Source organism: Colletotrichum lupini, chromosome 3 (genome assembly GCF_023278565.1).
Source record: "Colletotrichum lupini chromosome 3, complete sequence".
In the NCBI taxonomy this organism is placed as follows: Eukaryota; Fungi; Ascomycota; class Sordariomycetes; order Glomerellales; family Glomerellaceae; genus Colletotrichum; species Colletotrichum lupini.
In genome coordinates this window covers 1,345,415-1,367,439 of record NC_064676.1, presented here as the reverse complement: position 1 = coordinate 1,367,439, position 22,025 = coordinate 1,345,415, and the positions used below count along the sequence as shown (strand labels likewise).

Below are 22,025 nucleotides of genomic sequence, written 5' to 3'. Positions count from 1 at the left end.
GGTAAGAGTCCCGTATATAATAATAAGTACTTAGATATTAATAAATCCTAACTAAATTTAATTAATCGGACTTTGTTTTTTTTTTTTAGGGTACTCGGGCTAGAAATATTTTAAAAATAAATTATAGCTAATTAGGGTATTATTACTTAATTAAAGTCTGTTCTATGAAAAATAATTCTAACTTATACCTTTTTTTTATTTTAACTAAATTACGTCCCTTTTTTTAAACTTTTGTATCCTTTTTTTTAAACTTTTACCTTTTATTATAACTTTTATTAGAAATTTTTATTATAAAACTTATTATTATACTCAAAATTTATTAATAATTAATTAAAAATATTTCCGAATTAATTTTATAGTACTTTTTTATTATTATAATAATAATAGCTTTAAGTTTTATATTAATAATAAAAAGGGCTAGCTTAAAAATCTCTTTATATTCGAGATTAATAATATAAGTTTTATCCCTATTATTATAATTAAATACGCGATTTATTTATTTATTTTTATAATAATAAGGTTAAGTAATCCTATTATTAAAAGAACTTTATTATTATTATTTAAAAACTAATAACTTTTATTTTAATAACTATTATTAGTCGTCTCTCGGTATATTTAAAAAGTATTTTAAAAAGGGTTATCGTATTAACTTTATAATTTTTTATAAAAAATTCCTCTTTACCACTATTAATCTCGAGGTTATTTATAAATTACTTTTTATTCTATATTAATATTTTTAACTTTATTAATAGTTTTTTATAAAATATTATATTAAAATAATATTACTTATAAAGGGCTAGGATACGCCCCTAAATACCCCTTAAAAGCTTAAAGTTATTATGAATAATAAGGCGTTATTTACTATCCTTTTTAAAGAGGACGGTACTATAAATAAAAATATTTTTAAAATATTTTTAGTTTATAAAACTAACTATTTTTAATAAGACGTTATTTAAATAAAAATAAATATTAAGCTCGGCCCTAAAAAGAGCTATAAGGTTTATAAATCGTAGGATACTATTAGTTATAATAAGTATAACTTATTTTTTAATTAACGCTCTTTTTAATTAAATTTTATAACTTACTCTCTTTTTAATATATACGAGCTAACTTATTTAGTATTTTGTAAATATTATTACCCTAAACTCGTACTAAACGAGGATATTTTTAATACGTTACTCTATTAATACTTATATATTATTATACTTAATATTAATTATTTTTAAAAAAATTTAAAACTTTTAAATAAATAGGCCGGAATAATAAAGTAATTAAGGATAAGCTAGTTTAGCTTACCTCCGCTAATAATTTTAATAATAATAAAACGGATTCCTAAATAAACCCCGCTATTTCTATTTAGATCTTTATTAAAAATATAGATAAATAAAAAGTATAATTAAGGGTTGAGGGATAATAGGGAATAATTAGTCTAAGGAAGTTTATAAATAAAGAGTTTATTAAAATAGAAATATTTTACTTACTTTTTTGAAATAGTATTATATAAATTAAAAATACCGTAGTATTATAAATAAATATTCGTAATAAATATATGAATAAAAGTTAAGGCTATAAATACTAAGTAAATAATATATTATTTATAAAAATTTCTTAAACATTTCTTAAAAATGTCCTAAAGATTTCCTAAACGGTTTTTAAAAATTTCTTAAGAATTTTTAAAAAGTTTCTAAACAATTTCCTAAATATTTCCTTAATATATTTTAAATATTTCCTTAATATATTTTAAATACTTTTTAAATATTTCTATCTTTTTGATTTCTATAATATTTATAAATATAAATTAATTAATAAATAATAAAATAATAAATTATTAACTCATTTTAATAAATTATAAGCTTATTATATAATTATATATTTAATATAATTTACTAGTTATTTATAATTAAAATATTAATATTATATAATAATATATATATTTATTATTATAATAAATAATATATATATATATATATATATATATAGTCTTATTGTATTATTATTATTAATAGTTAATTAATATCATAATTCATAATTATTTAGCTAGTTTCTCTTAATTTATATAAGCCTTAGCGTTATAAATATTTTACTAAGTAAATAAAGATTTTAAAACTATTTTTAAATAATAATATATATATTACGAGCTTAAATCCTAACTTATTAACTTATAATTTTAAAAATATCCTTAACTACTTTAATAAGTTTATAATATAAAAAGTATATAAAGTTTACTAAGATAATATAAATATTTATTAATATTATATATTAATATTATATAGTTAATATTAAGAACTGCCCGAGTAGTTAATAAAAACAGAATATAAAAATAAATAAAAAGTATATAAAAGCTTTAAAACTAGGGCTATAATTATATTAATTATACTTAAGGTTTAAATAATAACATAATAGCTACTTATTCTCTTTTTAAATTTTAATAATTATTATTATAACTTAATATATATAACTAAAACTAAGACCCGCCCTATAAACTTATAATAGCTATAGTATATTATATATATAAAAATATAAGAATATAAAGTAACTCTTTTAAATAAAAGAATTATAAATAAGTTATATATAAATAAAAAGTAATAATTACGTAATAAAGTAATTATTATAATTACTTTAAGTAATCGCTTATTAGTATTTATTAAGTAATTACTTAATAAATAAAAGTAATTATTAATAAAAATATATTTATGAGCGGACTTATATATAATATAAACTTAAGCTAGGCTTAAGAATAGACTTTTTATAGCTTTTTTAATAATTAACTTAGTATTAAATCTTATAATTATTTTTAGTTATTCTTATTAAAAACCCCTTTTAATAAGGTTATAATTAATTACTAAAGCTTTATTTATTTTATAATTTATAAATATAATTTTAAAGAAGCTATTTATAATTATAATACTATTTACTTAGTACTCGTAGCCTTAGTTTTTATTAATATACTTATCATAATTAGCTAGTTATAATATTTTAATTACTCTTATTCAATAAGTTAACTTTATAAAACTTACTAAATAATAATAAAAAACGACGATATTTTTTAAAACCTTAAGTACTTTTTTATTTGAGTCTAAAAAACTTATTAACTTAATTAATAAACTAGCTAAGGCCGAGGATAATAAAATACTTAACGTTATTTATAACTTTAATAATAATATAGTTTTTAAAAAAATAAATTATAAAGAAATATAACGTATTATTAAATAAAATAATAAGTAAAATAAAAGATTCGCAAAGCTTTTTAATAATAACTCTACTTAGATAGTTATAATTTTAATTAAAAATAATAAATATATTATTACTTTTTAAAATATAGTTAACGAAGCTATAATTAACTTAAGAATTAAAAAAAGAGAAGTAAACGATTTAAAATAAAAAATTAGAACTCTCTAAGCTATTATTAATATTATTAAAACTCTTATAATAATAAAAAAAACTTAAGTTTAATATACTTATTATTTTTAATAAAACTACTAAATATCTTAAAGGATTTTTAATTTAGATTAAAACTTATTAAATGTTTTATATTACTAATTTTTATAATAAAATTAAACGAATTATTTACGTAATAACTTTTCTTAAAAAATAAGCCCTAGAGTAGTTCGAACCTTTTTAAAAAGAATTCCTTAATAATAACGGTTATTTACTATATTATAAAAAAGAAACCGTAAAAATTTTTACTAATATAATAAGATTTTAAAATACTTTTAAATCTTTATTTTAAAACCTTAATAAAAAACGATGAACTAAAAAAGACCTAGCTAATTTTTAATAAACTAAGTTTATTTTATATTATATTACTAAGTTTAAAAAACTTATAATATAATTCGATTTTATTAAAAAAACCTATATTTTCTCGTTTTATTAAAGATTAAAAAATAAAGCTAAGGACGAACTTAGTAAAATAAAAATATTAATAGATTTTTTATATTATATTAAACTTATTATTAAAATTAATACTTAATTATATAAACGACGTAAAAAAAGGGAGAAATACGGCGCTTTTAAATTAATTTTAATAAAAAATACTAAAGCTATAATAAATTACTAAGTAATTATTAAAATAACCTAAGAAATTAATAATAATAAAATAGGTCCTATAAATAATATAAAGGACCTATAGACCTTAATATTACTAAATATAAAAAACCTCGTTAAAAAAAGGACTTTAAATACTATAATTATAATAAAATAAGATATATAATTAGAAATTATTAATAACCTAAACGTATTTAATACTAACTTATTTTAAAAAAACGAGCTAATATTATAAATAAAAAAGTCCCTTATAAATAACTTTTATAAATAGTTTATTATAATAATAACTATTTTATTTATTGAAATAATAAAGAATAAATAAGATAGTACTTAAAATAACTTAAAAATAGCAAGCGAGTTAAGTATAATATTACTTTATTTCTTATTAAAACCCTAGTAATAATAAAAAAGAAAAAAGGAAATACTTACTTATTAACTTTATATTTTTAAAAAGAATAATATTAAATACTTTACTATATTTTCTTAAATTTAGAAAAATATAATAAAAAAGAGTAAAACGGACCCTATTATAAAAAATATACTTAACTTTTTTAAAAGACGTATTAAGTAAAAACTCTTAGTTAATATAAAAGCATAGCTCCTTAAGTTTAAAAAAAAAGGATTTAATATAAAAAGAATTATAGATAATCCCGTTTATATAATAAGAATTAATATATAGGCGTTATAAATTAATATATGGGCGTCGCTCTTATATAAGCGTTATTATTTTACTTTTTAATTAGTTTAAAAAAATAGTACTTCCTTATAAAAGTAGTAAAAATAATTATATTAATATAACTATTTTTATTATTCTCTCTAACCTAAGCTCTAGTTTAGAATTTTTAAAAATAAGAACACTATTATCACTTACGTACTTATTTAGAACTATTATATTACTTATTTAAGATTTATAAATTTTAAATAAGTTAATAATCTAAGCTTTTATAAATTTTAAATAAATAAGGCTTCTTTTTATTATATATTTAAAATATGTAAAAAGTAAATTATAATAACGTTTATTTAACTACCTCTTTTAACGTAATTATAATAATTTATTATTATTATAAACTATCTTTTATTAGTTCTATTTTTTTAAATACTAGGCTATATTAGTTATTTATTTATATAATTCTTTATTATCCTCTTTTTATTAAAAACGCTAAATTAGCTCTTTATTTATTATTAAAATAAGCTTAATATTCAGTTTTAATTTAGCTAACTTATTTTTTTTATAAGCTTAGTTAGTATTAACTTATTTTTATTTTTAAATAAACGGCCTCGCTTTTTATTATTAATACCTTAGTTATTATAAATAATACGAGTTTAATTAACTAACCGGCTTTTTTTTAAATAAAACTAATTATAATAAAATAAGCTATACTATATTCTTTAGCTTATTTTAAAGGGATATAATAATTTTAAAGTTAAGGATTTAATAATATAGATTTAAAAAAGACGTTTTTTAAAAACGCTACTAAGGGTATACTTCTTATTTATTAAAAATAGCTAAATTCAATATTTTAAAATAGATCTTATAATAATATAAAATACTTAGCTTAATTAAAATAGTATAATTTAAATTATAAAATCCGAGGGGTTTTAAAAATAGCCTCTTATTAAATAGTATTACTTTTTTTATAAGCCGGCTTTACGTCCTAATTAAAATAAAATATGTTAAAAAAAGTATTATTTAAAGTTTATTTAAGTACTTAAAACGAGTATTTATATACTCTTAGTTTATAAATACCTCGTCCTTTATATAAGCTTAGTAAAAGCGTAGCTCTTAATTACTAATTATATTTTATATAACGTTAATAAGCTAATATAAATAACTAAAACTATTTAAAAAATAACTTTTAATATTATTATTACTTAACTTAGTATTAGAAATAATATAAGTATTAAAGTTTTAGTATTTTTAAATAAAATAATAGGCCTATTATATTTTTAAAAATAAGTATATTACGTAAAAGTACTAGAGGATTAGGTATTAATTATTAAACTTTTTATAAAACTTAGTCTAGGCTTTTTTAAAAATATACTTAGTTTTAATAAAAATAACAAGCTTTTATATTATAAAAACCTTATAATATATATAAAAGAGGGGCTTATTAATAAGTATATTAATATAAGCCTTATCCTTATTACTTAGTATAACTATTACTTATATTAATAATTAGTATTGTTTATTATTAAACTTATTATTATTATTATTATAACTACGGTCCTTAACCTACTTCTATTTAGCCCTAAGTATAATATTAAAGTTAATATAATAAATATAAAGTTATTACTAAACGTTTAAAAACTACTTATTTAGTATAGCTTTTATTTATTTATTATAGTTTATAATAATAATAATAAGGTAACGGACTAAGTATTAGTTTATAAATTAGCAAATATTTACTAAAAAAAACCGGAAACCCTTTAGTTTTTTATTATTAATAAAGCTAAACGTAGCGTTATAAATAGATTTAAAGTAGGTCTACTTAGTAACTTAGAAAAAAGGGAGCTTAAAACGATTAGTATTATAAATATTATTAAAGCTAATTATTTTAGGGAATCGTTTTTATATTTAGAGATAGTAAAAAAAGGTTTAAATAAGGTTAATAAGGCGGTTTAGCTCGTCGTTTACCTATTTTACTATATATAAAATATCTCGCTTATTAAATAGTTTAATTAATATTATAATTAGTAAGTATTTAGCTAGTTTTTTTTAGTTTATACGAGCCCTAGTATTATAAATATTTCGCTAGGTAAATAAGGACTTTAAGAACTATTTTTAAATAATAATACGTATATTACGAGCCTAAATCCTAACTCGTTAGCCTATAGTTTTAATAATATTTTTAATTACTTTAGTAAATTTATAATATAAAGGGTATATAGAGGCTTGAAAGCTAGGGCTATAATTATATTAATTATACTAAGGGTTTAAATAGTAATATAATAATTACTTATTCTTTTCTTAAGCCTTAGTAATAATTTATTATTTATAACCGTATTTACGAAACTTATATTATTAAATACTAGCGCTTTATATAGGCCTAGGCTTATTAAACTAATTATATTAAAAAGTATATTAAATAATTTAGCCTTAAGCTTTATATTTATTCTATTTTATAATATTAAATTTATTAACTCTTATATAGTAGTTTTTTTCTAACTTTATAAGTATAAAAGATTAATTTTAACGGGATTACGCTTTAAAAAAAATTATATAATACAGTATATTTTTTAACTATATAATATACGTAATATACCCTAAGTACGCGCTTGACGTAATATAATAATTTTAATACGAAAATTACTATATAATTTAGGATAAGTAAGCTACCCTTTTTAGCTACTTATTAATAATAAGCTAAGTAATATATTTATATAATAATACTAATTAAAAAGGTTAATAATAGAAATTAGTTATAATAATTAATTATAATAATCGGCTATAATAGTTAAAAGCAGCCTTTTTTAATTATAAAGGTTCTAAACTTTAATAATAACGTAGAGGTTTTTTAAAAAAGGGCTAAATAGGCTAATATTTATTATTTTTTAAAGTTTATAAAGATTTTTTTTATTCTTATTACTTTTAATATTACCTAAAGCTACTCTTTATTTAAACTAAATAGATTTACTAAATAACTTTATTAAATAAACTTATTAATATATAAATTATTACTTAAATAGCTAGTTAGATAACTAATTAAGAAGTTAACTAGTTAAAATATTATTTTAATCAGAATTTCTTAGTATATAGTTAATAATTAGTAAGTTAAAAATACTTATTAATAAGTCTACTTTTCTTAAGCTGGGTACCCTTAGTTAGCTTAATACTATAACTATTATAATTAATATAAGTATATTTAAGAATTAATAAAGTACTTTTTAATAATATAAAATTTAGCTAGGTAATAATATAAATACTATAAATAGCTAGGTTAATACGGATATTAAGATTTAGTATATTAATATTAACTTAAAAACTATACTTTATAGAGCTAAAAATCCCTTTAATATAAGCTATATTATAAACGTAAGGGAATATATAAAGGGCCCCTTAACTCTTAATAAAAAGGAATATATAATATAGGATTTAATTATTTATATAAGCTAATACTAAGAGGTTTTATATATATTTAAATAAGTATAGCTCGCTTTTTAAATAAATAAAAAAAGGTTAAAAGTTATTAATAAAAAGAAAATAACGGTTAAATTAGTTAATTTTAATTAGTAATTAAGTATAAAGCGTAATATATTTAGTTTTTTTTAATACGTAATATATAGTACGGCCCTAATAAACTACTTTATTAAAAAAATAATTTCTCTTATTATTAATACTTAAAAAAACCTATAAAACATTCTTATTTATAATTTAATAAAATATTATAAATATTAATTTATATTTTATATTAATATTATAAAAGAAATATTTTAAATTACTTAAATAAAAATGAAGTTAAAAAAGAAATAAATATAAAAATATTTTAACCCCCCGACGGAGCAATCCGCCGGGGCCGTACCGTGTATTACGTATTAGGGAAAACTGGGTATATTGCGCTCTATACCTAACTACTAATTAAAACAGTAGTTAACTAACTCGACCGTTATCTTCCTTTTATTAATAGCTCCTAACCTTCTGCTGCAGTCCTCTTAAGTTCTAGCCGCCTATAGGGCGAGCTTTACCCACTCTAACGCGCACAGGACCTCTTAGTACCAGCCTACGTAAGTAGCTAAGTCTAGCATAATCTATTCTTTTATATAAGTATTATCGTTACCTAGGGGGTCCCGTAAGAGCTGTCTAAAGCGCCGGCTTATTACCCTAACCCTATATACCTCCGGCCCGTCTATCGTAGTTATTATAACTAGGCTAGCGTTAATATATTAGATCTTAGTATCCGTACCGGCCCGGCTATCTATAGCGCTTATAATATTACCTAGCTAAATTCCGTACTACCAGAAAGTACTTCGCTACTTCTTAAGCGTACCTACGTTAGCTACGATAGCTATAGCGTCGAGCTAGCCGAGGGCGCCCAGCCCGAGAGGGGCAGACTTATCGACGGGCATCTTTGGCCCACTAATTACTAACTATATACTAGGAAAGTGGTAGTTTATGTATTAATAGGTTTATTTAGTGGATTTGTTTAGTGGATTTGTTTAGTAGATTTGTTTAGTAAATTTGTTTAGTTTAAATAGAGAGCAGCTTTGGGCGATATTAGAAACGATAAGGATAAAAAGAATCTTTACGAGCTCTAGTATAAGTAGTAAATATTAGCCTATTTAGCCCTTTTTTTAAAAACCTCTATGTCGCTATTAAAGTTTAGAACCTCTACGGTTAAGGAAGGCCGCTTCTAACTATTATAGTTAACTATAGTAGCTAACTATTATAACTAACTATTACGGCTAACCTCTACTATTAACCTTTCTAGCCGGCGCCGCCGCGTAAGTATATTACTTAGCCTATCGTTAGTAAGCAGCTAAAGAGAGTAGCTTACCCATCCCGAATTAAATAGCGGTTTTCGTATCAAAATTACTATATTACGTTAAGCGCGTACTTAGGATATATTACGTATATTATATAGTTAAAAAGTATACTATATCGTATAATTTCCCTTAAAAGCGTAATCCCGTTAAGGTCGATCTTTTGTGCCTATAAAGCCGGAAAAAAAAAACCACTACATAAAAATATTTTAAGAGCTTTTATTTTACTAGCTTATTTCCTACTCCTATTTTCGTTAATTAAGCGCTATTTTTACTTTTATTACCCTATTTAAATAATCTTATTTTATCTAGCACGTATAGCTTTAACGAGGTAATGCGGGATATTCTTATAAAGAATATAAAAAGTAAATATTCATATAGAAGCAAGAATATATGAATATAGGGGATATAAGCGTATATAAAAGAGGTTTTTGTAGTAAAGAGAGTAATATAGTTGAATTACTATATGAGAAGTTGCTTGCTTAACGAAAGGTCTAGGTAGGCAAATACACGCCTATATATAGGCATAAAAACCTCCTACTAGAATATTCCAATGCTTATTAATTATGATATAATTAATAAGCGTATACGTAAGTGAATGCGTAATCGTAGTACGTAATTCCGCCTCGAGTAAATTCCAGATTATTCAGTTACCTTCCAGTACTTTCCATTGCTCACGTAAGCTTATATAAGCAGTATTGCTTACATAATCAATACCTATAATAATCTACAGAAATCGTAGATTAATATGGTATATAGTTTGCTTACGTAATATTGATAATAAGGCGAATAATAAGGTAAACAAAGTTACCTTCGTAACATTTTATAATAAACTTATGCTTTTTATAAGCTTAGTTTATTAAAAACTTACGCTTTTTATATTCTTATTTAAGCTTAAATTCCTATTCTTTTTATTTTTTATCTTTTTAAATCTTATTAACCCTTATTTATTATTTTTTAAACGTAAAATAATTTATACTTATTTACGTTTACGATTAAATAGCTTATTTTTATAAACTATTATAAAGTACTAAAGAACTCGGGGGGTTTTAACTTCTATTTAATAAAAAAAGTATTTTAAAAAATAAAATACTTACTTTATGTTAAGACTAAGTATTATTAAAATTATTATAATTATTAAACTAAAACTACTAAAGTTCTTATTTTAAAAACTACTTTATTAACTAATAACTAAATCCTTACGAGTTCTTTATTAAGTACGAAATAGTTCTTTAGTATTAGTTTATAAACTCTTAGCCCGATTTCTTATTTTCTTTTCTAATTTAATAATTAATAAGTATTTATTAAAGCGCATTTTAAATACATTTTAACGTTATATTAAATATTAAAAACGGCCTATAATATTAATATTTTAATATAAAGTTATAATATACTTATAACGCGTTACGAAATCCCGCAATATTAAATTCTAATCTTAATTATAAGTACTATTAAAATTAGCTAATACTTATAATAACTAATTATTAATACGTACTTATTAATTATAATAAGTAGAGGGAGATATTAGCTAGTCTAAATATATAAAACTAAGTAAAGGATCTTAACTATATTTATACTATTAAGTATTAAAAACTAGTTTTCTAAAAAAAACCTTAGTTATTTTATTATAAAACCCAGTTATAATATATAGTTCTCGTTTATACTTTACTTAGTTAGTATATTACGGAAAGTTTTTTATAAAGTAATAAGTTATTATTAATTAAGTAAGGTATTAATAAGAAATATTTTAAAAATATTTTAAAAACGTTTTCCCTTTTCGAAATATTTTTAAAATATTTTTATTATAAGCTATATATAATAGAATATAATATTTATAATAAATTATATTATATAGCTCGTTATAGTTAGGCACTATTTAATATTTTAAAAAGAATATCAATATATTATAAATAGAGTCTATATTATGAGAATAATTTTCGCCTAGGAGTTCTTTAATACCTCTTTTAAAATATACGTAATATAAGCGTATATAGTTTTAAACTTACGTAAGCTATATGAATTAAGAGTTAAATTTTTCAATAAGGTATTTACCTAAGCCTTTCATTACTATATTTATTTAATCTAAAATAACTTTAAAAAGGCCGGTTTTATAAACGTATTTTTATTAGATCTAAACTTAATACTTTTGCTCTAGAATATTAAACATAGCTCGAAATATATAATAATATATATCTATAGTTTCGGTATTTATATAGACCTGTATAAGAAGTAGAGCTTTATAAATAATATATTAATAATTTTAAAATAAAAGTTAAGAAATATTTCGGAAATATTTTTAGTATTATAATATACTTTTTTTACTATTCTAGCTATACTAGCCCTAGATAATTTCTCACTAACTTATACCTTTTATATATTTATAATTTATATTAACTATAAACGACTTTATATCGTCGAACTTCTATTATTCCGCTTAGTCTTAAAAAAAGTAAATAATTATATAATTAGTATTAAATTAATACGTATACTAAATATACTATATACTTATTATAATATTAAAATAGCTATTTTTTCATATTTATAAAGAAATCTATATATATTTGCTTATTTATTTCTCTTTACTACTATAATATAAGAGCTAAGGTCTAACTTCTTCTAAGAAATAAAAGAATTTATTATTTATAAATAATATATTATAAAAAGTCTATTTTTATAAAGCTTTAATAAATATTTATAATTATTTACCCCTTATTCTTAGCTAGGAATTCTTAAAGTTAAAAAGATTAAAAAAAGGTATTTAAACTCGTACTTAGTTTATTAATCCTCTAGAGAACTTAAAAAAAACTTTAAATAATAGCTTTTAGAGTTTTATTTAATAATAATGAAGGATAGTTATATTTATTATAAAATGTTAAAATAATAAATAGTATTATTTTAATATTCTTTAGAATAAAGTATCGATATTTAATAGAACACTTTATTATTTTAAGTTTAGGTAGTAGTTTAAAATAAGTTTTATTTAGTTAGTAATAACTTAGCCTTATCCCTTAATAAAATATTTAATAAGCTTATTATAAGTAGGACGTTTTTAATAATTTAATATGAATATATAATATTCTTAACCCTTTTTTTTTATAAATTACGCATCCGTTTTATTTATAGCTATTTGAATATATTATATATAATATTTTTAATCTAATAAAATTAAATAAAAGTAGTAATTTATAAGTCTTTATAAAGGATACGAATTTTAGTATACTAAGATCTATTACTAAAAACTAATAAGCTCTTATTAAGTCTTTTATAAGTTATTTATATTATCTTATTAAATAATCTTATATATATACTATATTATATCTTTTTTAGTTTAAAAAAGTATATTATATTCTATTTTTAATATATAACGCCTTTTTTAAATCTAGTATATATAGCATAAATAATACTTTATTTAAAAAGAAAACGATTAAAAATATTCTCAAAACGTTTCTAAAACGTTTCTAAAATATTTTTTAAATAACCGGACTTACCTAATAATTTCTTTTATAATATTAAACATCTTAACTCTATTTCGTAATATATTATATTTTTTAATAAGGTCTTTTAAAATAATTATATAATAAAAGTCGTTATAGGGTATATATAAATAGGCTTTGCTACTTTAATAAGTATAATAGTATCGCGTTATAAGTATATTTCTTAAAATAATATTAATTATTAAAAAACTAATAATACCTCGTTAAGTATTATATTAAATCTATTATTTTTTAATAATTCTTAATATTAAGAAATAGAAAGTTAAATATACTATATCCTATAGCCGCTCGATTTCTTTTATAAATAAGGCTTTAGTTAAAATAATAAGTATAACTTTATTATTAATAATTAGAGGAAACTTAGGTATACTAGCTATATATTAAAGCTATTATACTATAATAATACTTTAGTTATTTTAAGTTTTAGTACGGATATTTAAGCTATTAAAAATAATAATATAATTATCGGAATTACTATTTATAACCTAAGTATTATATTAATATTTAATATAAAAGTTTAATTTATATAATACTTACTTATTTAATTAACTCTCTATAAATAGGAGCTTAATATTTATAAAGATTAAAATATAAAATAAATACGCTATTATAATCTAAACTTTTTTAAATATTTTATAATAAATTAAATTCGCTTTATTAAAATAAAAGTATTAAGATAATATTATTATTATATATAATAAATAAGTCTTATAAGAATAATTTTATAGAGTCGGTTATAATAAGTAAATTTTAATATAATTAAGAGGAGATATAATTAAAAAACATTTTTAAGATAATTTAGTAAAGCGTAAAATAATAAATTCTCTTATTATATAAAACTCGTAATATTTAAATTAATAATAAAGCGATTATATAATAAAATATTTTTAGCCCTTAATTAGCTAAAAAATTTCCTAAGGATCTACTAATAACTAAGTACTTATTATTATGCACGGGACTCTTACCTTAACTAGGGGGGGTTATTATTAGTTTATCGAATCACTCTCTTTAGACGGAAGTCTGGAGCTGCCAAACTACCGTGCTACCGTCTGTGCCACCCCTCTCTATTGCATCGGTTACTGCGTAGTATAAATGGAAGAAACAGAAACAAACAGACTCAAGTCGCACTGTTACACTCGTTCTTGCCTTGGGAGGAAGGGCCGACAGCGACGGACAAAGCAGCAGTGTGCAGACGCGAAATCGGTTTGACTCGGTGTTCATCCGGGGTATTTCTCGCCCATTAAAGTCTTCTTGTCACAAAAGTCAGGCCAGAGACAAAAGTATATCTTCAGGTCATGCGCACGAATTAATCCCTTTCCGGGGCATGGAAGAGTTCGTTTCTCCGCTAGCCAGAATATTTTGACGAACCCGAGGACGGTTACCAGTTCATATGATGACAACCATTCGAGTTAGATTTAGGGGAGGATGCAGTCATTGAGAATGTGTTAAGCTTTGGGAGGCTTCAGCTATCAAGCTTCGTATCATCACCGACACGAGTTGCAGGCTACGGGGTCCTTCCTGTTTCGATACTGATACTTGACCACTTTCTATGAGCCTCCATATTCTGTGATTATACGAGCCCAAAGTTCAAGGGTCTTTTAAGGATTGAAGTATTCTCATATTTCTGGAAGCGACTGCCCATGTCGAGAAACGTCCGCCCGGTTTCGGCATGGATCCTGACATGGTTGGTCTTGACTGAAGGTTGCAGGTGTCCTGAGACCACGGGCTCCAATTGCCACTTCAGGATGCGAGACGAATGTTGAGTATCGAGAGACCGTTGCGTCTGACCGCCCAATTCACCCACGTGTCGCAAAGCGAAACTGGGATTTCTGGGTGAAAGAATACTGCCTGCTTCGGTGCCCAGCTACCCCGCGAACCCTGGTCCTGGCGTATCCTGCCCGCTCGATAGCAAAGCGTTCAAGAGTCTTTGAGTCAGTCTTGAGACATTACACCCTATCGCGTCGCGTGGTATTCACTGTAAGTACCTGAAAAGGCTGGTAGCAGCGACTTCGTTGCATGATCTGGATATGCTCCCATCCTGCCAGGAAGGAGACGTGGCGCAACGTTTCTTTTCGCGAGTCAACTCCAAACGAGAAATCCTAAGATCAGATCGATTGGAGGGAAGGATTTCATTCCCCTCTGATCCATCGAAGTTAGGTATTACTGATCTATGTGATGAGCTAGTGTATCGAAGACGCCTCAAAAACGTGCCACTTCGCAGAGGGCACGGTTCAAAGTAACATTTTTGCCGTTTGATTTCTCCACTGATGAGGCTTAGATAGCTTTTTAATCTGTTAGCAGCACTTTAAGATTGGAACTACCGAGGAAGCTTGATGATCGGCTGAGAGGAAGCTTTTCCCGTCCATCGAAAACACACTTCTTCTATGCATAAACCTCTCCGGAGTGCGGGCGTCATAGCTGCCGATTGTTCCATGAGCCAATCAATGATTGAGGTTTTGGTGTAGCTATCAGAGTTTAAGAATCAGGACATGGTCAAGGCTGGTTACTCCCAAAAGTCTGGGCTCGACTATAGTTTCTTCCGGGGGACGCTATCACAAGCACAAACGTTATGTGGCAATTATATACGAGACGCTTCCCTCAAGTGACATCCCCGCGGAGACCCGTTTCTCCAGACAACGAAACTTGATTGCACTATCGGATTTTCTTTACGTCGAGTCGGAGGCAATGTTGGCGGCGCCCTTCCGAATAACAAAGCGATCATCTACGGGACGACTATGTCTCGCCCCGCATCGACCCGACCCCGCCGACCTATCCCGCCGGTTTGCCCACATTTCCCGGTCGCCGATGCGAGATGTCTGACAAGGAGGGGGCGGCCCCCCCGCCGGAAGGCGTAGTGCCCGACTTTCAGCATCCGCAGGACGTATTGCATACCATCAATCTGGTGTCGCAGATTCTTTCCATTGTGTCTGTTAGTATCTTTATGATGCTGCGCATCTATGCGAAAACCCTCATCGCGCCGCCGTTCTACTTAGATGATTGTAGGCCTCTGTCACTGGGATCTCGTCTCGGGTCTCTATGCTGTGAAGCTTGTAAGCTGACAATTGCAGGGATGGCAGTTATCGCCTGGGTAAGTCTCTCAAATAGTCTCTCAAATAAGTCGCCAAATCTGTTACCTCAATAGCGTCCAAGCGTGAGCTGATAGGTGAATAGATATTATCAGTCGGGTACAGCTCGACGGCACTCGTGAGTAAGTAATAATGTGATATGTAGGCACTTACATGGCGACTGATCCCATCTCAGTGCATCGTTATGGAGGTGGCTTTCACATTTATGAGATATCTAAGGACAATTTCGTTGGTTTCTTGAAGGTAACTACTCTTCAACCTCCTCATGCAGACATCATGTAACTCAAGTGCTAATACCGCCACAGGGCTTGTATGCGGACACACTCATCTACGGCCCTAACTCGTATTTCACAAAACTCGCCTTGCTACTCATCGTAATCAGAGTCTTCAGACTGAACAAGAAGACTATTATTGGTACATATGCCGTCATTGTATTCATGACTGGATACTATGTTCCGGTCCTCTTTCTCAAGATGTTTATTTGCCACCCAATCGCGGGTTATTGGGACTCAACTCTCGACGCCACTTGCTTCAATCAGCGAGCCATCTTCGTTGCCGACACTGCCGTTAGTGCCATCACGGATACTACCGTTCTATGTCTCCCAATACCCGTGGCTTTGAGCCTGCGAATGTCATGGACAAAACGGCTTAAGGTGATTCTCATGCTCAGCGCAGGGGGCGTCGCCACAGCAGCAAGCATTATTCGGATGATTTTAGTAATTCAACTACAAAAGTCGGATGATGAGCCGGTCGACTTTATTCGTTTTAACTTACTTGGGTGAGTCCTCATACTTTACTGCTGGGTTAGGCTAGACGCTGACGCTGAGTCTTCCCTAGGACTGCGGAAGTGAGCATCGGCATGATCTGCGCATGTCTTCCGGCAATCAATATCTTGTTCATGCGCGGATTCAGTGGTTCGCAACAATCAAGTTGCAACACCGGCCAGAGCAGCAAAAAGTACTTTGAACTCAAATTTCTCATGGGCAGTAAGCTACAAACGCAAAACTTAACGGCAGTCGATACCACCGGGGTAACCGGGCCTGTGCTGGTAAGCACTGTTAATACAGAGAGCATGGTGCATGAACATAGGGATTCGATCTTTCCTATAGAAAGGATGAGTCGAGTAACCTCTATCAGACCAGACGATGTGGAAAGAGGCATCTGGTCGGATGAATGGTACTCCAAAGTCACTGCGTCGCCTTTCTCAGAACCAGGATCTCCTGATTGGGCTCGAAAGGGCTCCGTGGGCTTCATGGAGACAATAACAGAATTGGGCTAAGGCCTACGTGTTTCGGCATTAGGAGCTTATTAGCGTATCAGAACATCACTTGGTGTACATCTTTACCCTCTGTTTGGTAGAGTACTTGAGCAGGACCGAATCATACATGGATGCACTCTTCAGAGGTATTAGATCAAATTACGTGTTGATCTAGTCCATTGAACTTGTAAGCCCTGATGGACATTTTCGGAACTAATCGGAATCGGAACAGAGCTGAAGATAATTGGACTGAACCCATCGAGCAGTTGATGGGATAGAGAGCTGTTCTTCAGACCACCACCTCTCATGGAGCAGGAGGAAGGGATAGCGGGTCAGTGTGTCTATACAATATAAAGAGAACTAAAAGTTACAAAGAATCCTCAACAGAATCAAGCTGTCATCTTGCTAATCGGAAGCGCAATTAGTGTAGTCACCTTCCCCTGCCAATCCGTAAGCTTATCAGTCATCTCCTTGACAACCACTGGCGAGTAAGTTGTCGCGGCAGCAGTCGATTTCCAGAATGTTAGCTCGCTCTTGACATAGCTCTCGAACAACGTTCGAGCAGATGAGACCTGGCTCTCGAGATTGGCGGGGACAATCTGCTTCCAAGCTGATGCAAAATCGTAGTTGACGCCTTTGCTGACAGCATATCGACCAAAGTCGCCCCAGAGGGTGGCCAGTGAAGCATATGTCTTTTGGTATGAGGTGATGACGCTTGATTCACTTCGATACGCGAAGGTGTCAATCACATCAGACAAGATGGCGATGCGACCTGTGGGGCTGTAGTTCTTCCACGTCGCCTGGCTCATGAAGTCGCTACCAGCAACGATGAACTCTTTGTAGCGATTGAAATCGGCGTCGCAGACTTGGAGATTGACGGTGTTTGCGTTATTGAGACCTGCGTCTGACGTTCGACCAAGAAGACCTGTGAAAGCGTCATTGATGTTGCCCGCCCAATCTTGGACAACTTTAAGAGTGGTGTATGTCTTCGAAGGCCAGGTATCCTGAAACAACTACAGAATTGGTTATTAGTTGAAAAATCAAAATTATTTCAAAAGCAACGGAAGGTTAACTTACGCCATTGAGGTCGAAGACTCCCGTAAAGGGAGCTTTACCGGCTGTGAGAGCAACACCCTTCGGCGTATTACCATCCATCATCCACTCAACTGCGTCACGAAACTCTTGCTTCTCGAACACATGCTCCGTAACCCAGTTGGTATTCGGATCAAGGTTAGTCAGAGCTGTGATTCCAACAGCGGCGCAAACACCCTGCTTAGCCACTGTGAAAGCTTTCCCAGTAGTGCGAATGATGCTGGTCGCACCGGGGTAGTTCTGAGTGTAGATGCTGCTGCTCTGCTTGCCGGGTGCACACAATTTCATAGCAACGTCTCTGGCACCGCGTTTCTCCAACGATCTCCCAAAGAGGTACGATGTGTCCATGCCAGCGAGTGCCGGATGCTCTGGTTCCTCCGAGATTGTGTCATTACTGTCGAATCCCCTGTGATGCGGTCGAGCAGCTCGAATCATGTGTCGCCTCTTGTTAATTGGCGGTAGTATGCAGTTATTGTCAAAGACATCTCCTTCCTTGAAAACATTCTTAGGGCTCGAACCGCCCTCTGGGACTGTGGACAAGTCCGGCAAGTTTGCTGGGCTGGGACAAAGACTGATCTCTGGTAGCTTGGGCTCGACTGGCGTATTCGGATTACCACAGCAGAAATAGGAGTATGTCCCAGAGCGACAGCCAAAGCCATCAGTTGCGACGGTCACTTCTCCGCTCTCACAGCCGGTCTTGCAGTCTGTTGAAAAATCGAAAAAAAGGTTGGCGAGGGGGCCGGACAGTATCTGCTTCCATTGAACCCAAGCAGTGTTTCCGGATCGCCTACAAGACAGTCAGTCAAAGCTTCTGTTAGCGTTGAGTGGAATAGTACTGGCCATTTGCATTCTTTCCAAGGGACAGGGTCTTTGCAGCAATAGCTCTTGAAGCCTCCGTTGTAGGCACACGTCTGCTGACCTCCCTCTCCTTGCTTCCCAGTGGTCAACTCCTTCGGCTTGTCCTTGTTGGGACAGCCGTACGAAAGGAAGGAGAATGCTCCAGCAACAGGTGTTGTGCCGAGTCCAAGGATGGAACCGAAAGTCGCGCCAGCTGAGCAAAATGGGGCAGCACCGAGCCACTCACAAGAGTCGAGAGTACTTGTTGAATCAGTCTTGGTGCAACACAAAGACTTGTGTCCAGTCCAGCATCCGTCTGTGCTTGCAGCAATTTCGATCTCCTTGCCACTGCATCGGTTCTTCGCGAGCGCACCACAGAACTTGGGGCTTCCCTTCCACTTACAAGTTGGTGGGTTCTTTGGTGGACAGCAGAAGTTGCGCTTTCCCTGATTGCATCCTAACTCAATGCCAAGTGGACTGGCGTTGCTCCCTGAACTCTCGACCGGGACGAGACCAGATGGACACGATGCACCGCATTCGCCCCAGACACACTGGCTGGGGTCGCTGCTGACTGCTTTGGCAAAGAGAGATTTCGACAAGTCGGTTCGGCCCGAAGCTTTCGCTAGAGCCTTGATGGCAGTCCCCTTAGCGTCATCTGTTGATGCAGCCCACACCATGACTCCTCCAAGACACTTGCCGTTGGCGTAGTCCATCTTCAACTTGAGCGTCTCTTCATCGTCGTAAGAGACCCACTGATTACCGCCCCAAGTGACAATCTTGACGGCTGCTATCTTGTCTGTTGTCACTTGAGCTCCGCCCTTGTCTATGATCTCTTGGATCTCAGAGAACATCAATGTCCCAGCAGACGCGGAACATCTGCCTGGGACGCCACCGGCGCTGAAGCCACAACCGGAGGTCTTGCAACTTGGATTCGAGAGAGTGAAGCTGCGTCCGTAGAACCCCATACCCATGACGACCTTCTTTGGGTCGATATCATTCCGCCATAGAAGCTCAAGGGCACGGTCGATTTCTGTCAAGTTCGTGTGGCTGTTGACGTACGGCCCCAGATAAGGGTTTGTGCCATCCCAAGTGCCGTGTAAGTCGTAGCTCATCATGTTGAACCAGTCCAGGTATGGCTGGATGTTCTTGAGATCGAAGTGCTGAAGGTACCAGTATGATGCTGGGAGCGTGATAGTGAGGCCCTTTGTTCCCAGTGCTGCGCGCAGATTCTTGAGAAAAGTGACCAAGTTCTTGTAGTCTTCAGGTGTGCCAGAGCGTTCCTCGGCAACGGGATATTCCCAGTCGATGTCGACACCATCGAAGCCATATTTACTAGCGGAGGTCTCTTGTTAGTCAAACCTCATTGATATAGACTGCTTATCAAATAGGGACTCACTCCATAAAAGACAGAAGAGATGAGAAGAAGACGTCTTGCTTCGCTTTGGATGCGGCCAGTTCAGAAAACGTGCGCTTAGTCGGCTGATCAGGGTCGTTCATACTCCAACCCCCAATGGCAATCTAATTTGCAAAAATGAGCGAAAAGTCCTTCTACACAGATGCGAAAATTGAATTCTCACCCAGACTTCCATCCCAGGGTTGTAGTTCTTCAGTGCTGTGAGTCGAGGCATGAACTTCGAGTCGGAGTCTTGCATATTCGCAATCTTATACGAGATCGGGTCAATGAAGGCGAACGCGTAGTTGAGATGAGTGTAAGCAGTGTAGAGTAAGTCCTCAGGATTCACTGAAGAAATTTTAGTAAATTGTCTCCTACTAATCTTGGAAGAATTACTCGAAAAGGCAATTACAAGATTACTGTAAGAGGTAATTATCGTAAAGGGCAATCCGTTTGGAGAAAAGAATCTTGCTTCAAATGATGATTGCCTTAAATGGTAACTTGAACTTACATCCATTGCAGGCCTTTGTTGTTGACCACCCTTCATAGTAGCCGATCACTCGCTTGCCTGCAGAAGAGCCACCAGGGCAACTTGGCGCCTTGACCTTCTTGTCGCCGCAGAACTCCTTGGTAGTTCCGCAAAAGCCAAACTTGGAGCAGCATACGTTGAGGGGACACTTCGCTCTCTGGCTCCAGGCGGATCCCCAGCCTGGGTCACATTCGCTCTTGGCACCGCAACTGGAAGTGCAGTTCGCGGGTGCGCAATAGCTAGGCCCAAGGCCACAGACCTAGTTCTCTCATCAGCAATTGGAACTTTCTCTGAATTTTGGATTCTGCGAACTCGAAGTCACTCACATTGTTCTTACCGCAGCAGCCAAGTTTGCACGGCCTCGTGGGGGAACAGCTGTAGTCCTGCTGAGCTATCGCTCCCGATGCGGCGAGTAGGAGACAGAACACCAGCACAGCGGGCTTGAGGAGCTTCATTTTTGCAATTGCGTACATGAACTTTCAGTGCAAGTAATTTCGACTTGAAGTGCCTTCTGTTCCCGAGATAAACTCATTCTTTTGTTTCTTCGTGGAATCCCTGGAAAAGGAGACAACCCCGGCTGGCCCGGATTTCCAGGGGGCCTGGGGTTTGATCACATGGTGACTAGAGACAAGTCGTATCACATTCGACCTGTGTAGGACTTTGTGGAAGTGACGATCGACTTAGACCTCAATCAACCTGCAACCTCCCTTCTTGCAAATAATTTGGGGTCGTCAAGCAAGACATAGGTGACTGTTGGTATCGTGGCAAGCGTGAATCGTTCTGATCGTACTCTGTCCTTCTAACAGCTTCTGAC

General features: G+C 30.4%; 2 protein-coding genes across 2 annotated transcripts; one reads left to right on the top strand and one right to left on the bottom strand.

Moving 5' to 3' along the window:
• Positions 1–15,828: 15,828 nt before the first annotated feature.
• CLUP02_05129 (uncharacterized protein) lies at positions 15,829–17,381 on the top strand (the record flags this gene model as incomplete). Its single annotated transcript, XM_049284138.1, has 6 exons — positions 15,829–16,015; positions 16,085–16,104; positions 16,188–16,224; positions 16,278–16,345; positions 16,408–16,880; positions 16,940–17,381. The coding sequence occupies 6 exons, from the start codon at positions 15,829–15,831 to the stop codon at positions 17,379–17,381; spliced, it is 1,227 nt and encodes a 408-aa protein (XP_049141281.1).
• A 368-nt stretch (positions 17,382–17,749) lies between these two features.
• CLUP02_05128 (chitinase) lies at positions 17,750–21,666 on the bottom strand (the record flags this gene model as incomplete). Its single annotated transcript, XM_049284137.1, has 7 exons — positions 17,750–18,373; positions 18,438–19,239; positions 19,362–20,621; positions 20,686–20,807; positions 20,867–21,030; positions 21,194–21,470; positions 21,538–21,666. 7 exons carry the CDS (start codon positions 21,664–21,666, stop codon positions 17,750–17,752), a joined length of 3,378 nt encoding a protein of 1,125 aa, XP_049141280.1.
• Between the last annotated feature and the right edge of the window lie 359 nt (positions 21,667–22,025).